The sequence below is a fragment of the Alligator sinensis genome, unplaced genomic scaffold (genome assembly GCF_000455745.1).
Source record: "Alligator sinensis unplaced genomic scaffold, ASM45574v1 scaffold547_1, whole genome shotgun sequence".
NCBI lineage: Eukaryota > Metazoa > Chordata > Crocodylia > Alligatoridae > Alligator > Alligator sinensis.
The window spans coordinates 1,902,675-1,906,329 of record NW_005842217.1 but is presented as its reverse complement, the minus strand read 5'-3'; the positions used below and the strand labels follow the sequence as shown (position 1 = coordinate 1,906,329).

The 3,655-nt window shown below is 40.6% G+C and overlaps 1 protein-coding gene across 3 annotated transcripts in view; it reads right to left on the bottom strand.

The window, feature by feature from the left end:
* The window catches only part of AGO3 (argonaute 3, RISC catalytic component), a 65,246-nt gene that overhangs the window by 12,130 nt on the left and 49,461 nt on the right, over nucleotides 1-3,655 (bottom strand). For all 3 annotated transcript variants that reach the window (XM_025208048.1, XM_014521501.2, XM_025208049.1), the window contains exons 7-9: nucleotides 2,491-2,578; nucleotides 2,184-2,331; nucleotides 1,217-1,336 (exon numbers count right to left, since the gene is read on the bottom strand). In XM_025208048.1, the coding sequence (XP_025063833.1) occupies nucleotides 1,217-1,336; nucleotides 2,184-2,331; nucleotides 2,491-2,578 (356 nt within the window). The remainder of the gene's footprint in view (nucleotides 1-1,216; nucleotides 1,337-2,183; nucleotides 2,332-2,490; nucleotides 2,579-3,655) is intronic.

Genomic DNA, 3,655 nt, shown 5'->3' with positions numbered 1-3,655 from the left:
CTTTCCCTAAAATGCCAGTCTTAAACACATTTTGATGTCACTACTGGAGGGATTGGCAACCTTCAACCTGCAGACATGGGGCCTGGGTAGCATTTAGCAAAGGGTGGGGCTTCAGCAGCAACTGATTTCTCTGTACTGATGTGGGGAGAAGTAGCAGCCATTGGAGCTCTCCTCGTGCCACTGCAGGGAGAAGCAGTGGCAGTGGCTGACTCCTAGTGTTCACCTGCCTGCCTCTAACCAGAGCTGGGTTATTCCAGCCTACAACCTGAAAAGGTTGCCGACTGCTGCTCTGCTGAATCATGCTTGCAGGTTTCACAAGGGGTTTTTCTACCATTAAAAAAAATTCTCTTTATGTATTTAATGCATTAGAAAGTTTGAAAGTGGCCCTCTGGAGGCACAGACCATTGGTAATGTCATGTTTACTGAGAATATTCATCAAAACAGGCCTTTTCCCCATCCTTAGTTGAGGGGGAAATTGTTCAGGAAAATACATCTGCTTTCAGATCTCCATGAAGGTCAGCACTCTGGAGAGAGTATTGCATATTAGTCTTTCTGGCATCTTCCAGGAAAGTCTTAAGTCAGTTCAAAAGCACCTTCTCCAGAGTGTTTTTTTAGTAATGCTACTCAAATAAAACCAAATATTTCCAGTATTTTATGTATCAACAGTTCCAAGCAAGGAAAATGCTGATGTTTTAGAAGGCTGGTTTGTCAGACAGGAGGGAAACAGGACTGTCAAGTGTCAAGGAGTACCATGGGGCCTATTGTGAGAAAGCGTAGTTTATTAGCTAAAGTACTAGCTGGGGATATGGTAGACAAAAAATGAATTTCCTGTTCTGCTACAGGCATCTTGCATAATAGGCAAATCATTTAGGTCCAGACCCTGCAGTCACCTTAGCACCTCGGAGATTTTGATCCTTGGTGTTGTTACTGTCTTCCCAAACTCTGTCCCAGAGATAATAAGGCTGCCCTATACCACAAGACTGCTGGCGTGCGTGCTAGACATTACAAGGTACACCAACATTACAGGAATCGGGCAGACAGGCAACCTGAATCAATTTACATACGTTAATTCTCAGACCATTCTTGTGAGAGAGTTTATAAGAATCTATAAAACAAGCATAATAAAGACAAAAATGAAGGACCCTATCTGATAAATACTAAGCATGTGCTTAGCTGTTAAGCCCCAAGGAATCCCTATTCAAAGTTAGGAACTAACCAATCTACTAATTTCCTCTTGTCTGTCTGGGGCAGATCTTGCAGTTGCCTTTATCATAGTTGATGTTTGATTGTCAGTTAGCTTCTTGATACATCGCTGGCCTGCCACAATATTACATACCTTAAAAGAAAAAGAAGGAAGTCAGGTATCAGTGCAGTTTTGTAGCCTCTCTTAGAACACAGCCATGCAGTCACTATGTAAAAATCTGAGCAGTGTGGTAGAACAGTTCAGGTATCTTGCTATGAGGACAAGCCACCCTCTGGATTCACACAGAAAACCATCCTCCCCTATTTAGCTTAGCTGTACAATGTGCACCCGTGGCTATTTGGGCTGAGGAGTTGAGGGATGCTAGCCACAGCACACAGCTGTGTCAGCTTGCCATTAGAGCTGGCTTTTAATAATGCTAACCTGGGCAAGGCACATGGACTTCAGTGGATCTTTGACTCAAAAAAGTCTAATGCATGTATGTTAGGGGATACCAAAAACAGGTGGTTCATTGGAACTTATGTCTGCCTGCTCCTATAGCAATATAAACATAGCAAAACCAATGCAACTTTAACTGTTTCATGCAGGATTAAAGTTACAGCAATTTAGCTTACTTGTATTGCTACAGGAGCATGAAAAAGCATGCAGATGTAACAGTTGCATCATAACAGCTGATGCCTGCTTCTCAGGGACAAGTCCTCCTCCCCTTTTAAAATAGTTAAAAATTCTGTACGCCTCTTGCCTGTGATTCTTCATGAAAATAAGTTTAAGGGCTCCTATCATAGTATATCAGCATAACTTCTCTTTTCTTTTAAAAAAAAGAAGCTTAACCCCCCACTATAGGAAGCCCATGGCAACAAAAGCATGAAGAAAGGAGTGATTATACATATATGCTCTACTGTTTTTACTGCATAACATACAACTTGCTAACGTTTGGCAAAAAGACTGTTGTATTAATAGGACACTAATTTATTGGAATTACTTCTAAAGGCAGGTAGGTGTGTTTCTGTTCCTGTCCCACTTGCAGGCAAGGAAGATGAGGGTATTTCAACTGGAGGTTATACTTCTCTCTGAAGTACTGTGCTACTGTTCTCTCCACAGTCTGACCATTTTCTAACTGTAAAGGGAAGCTGGGAAGACAGCACAAAAGTATTAGTCAAGATATTACTGAAAGTTTAGTTGCCAACTACTAGAACACCCAAAATGATTAAGAAAAAAAAAAATCAGTCTCTTTACACACTTAACGTTATGGCACGTTACTGCATGTTCACTGTTGTGACAAATCTTACGTTTGATGACTGGCAGGTCTCCTCGTTACATTACAAACACGGTATTTCCGTCTCATTGTTCCACAATGAGTCACTTCAACCTTCAGACCTGCATGAAAAGCAAGAGAAGCTGATGTTATATAATAACTACACCTAATTCATTTACATATGAGATGCATAATCTTCCCGATAATAGTGAGCATGTTAGTAGCAAGCATCTTGGAGTATCAAATAGATTCACAGCTCTTAATGTGCAGTGTTAGTAGTGACCAGTGTTCTTAAGACATTTTGCATTGAATTCACTGTCATTTGATTTCTGAATATTCAGCTATTTTTAAATATTTTGAATGGTAAATCATCATAGATTAGACTCTTTTCTTTGAATTATATGTTTTAATGGTTGGGATTCTTTTACAATAATTTGCATTTCCTGTTGCAGCCATTTCACTAACTTAGAGATCTGAGATTTCTCATGAAGACTGAAACCTGAATTCAAAGCAGTCTTCAGTGGACGGTTTTAACTTGCTGCAAAACACTATTTTCCCATTGTGACCAATTTCAATGCACCACAGGACTACAAAAATCACACCTATATCATTTAACAGTTTAAAAGTTGCCCACTTCAATGACTTCTGCTATCTGCCTGCTTTAGTTAATGCAATACTTAGCCCATAATTTGCTTTAGTTTCACTGAACTATCAGGTTTCTGAAACTGATGTTTCATTTTCAGATCCTCACCTACCCAAAATCATAAAATACGTTCTTTAGATATCAATGGTGTCTTTGCCCTATGCACCTTAGAGTCCTGCTACACATTCAAATTAAAGCTAGATAGAAACCAGCTATAAAGTTGTTATACATTTTCAAACACCAACTTTGAAGCAGGTTAGCTCATTTTATAGCTCAATGGACATTTTTATGGCATGATAATTACTTTGTATGTGTGGCCAGTCCAAATTTATTACATGTTTAACCAGCTAATTCAGGGACAGGCAATTATTTCAGCTGGAGGGCTGCTTAATGAGTTTTGATGATCTGTCAAGGGCCACAAGGATAGCCCTGCCCCTTGATGGGTGCCCCATCCCCTGGTTGCCATCTTGGAACCAGAAGTCCCACCCCTTAGCCCCTTGCCACTGGAATTCCCTCCCCTTGCCGCAGAAGTACTGCTTCGGGGGGGGGGGGGGGG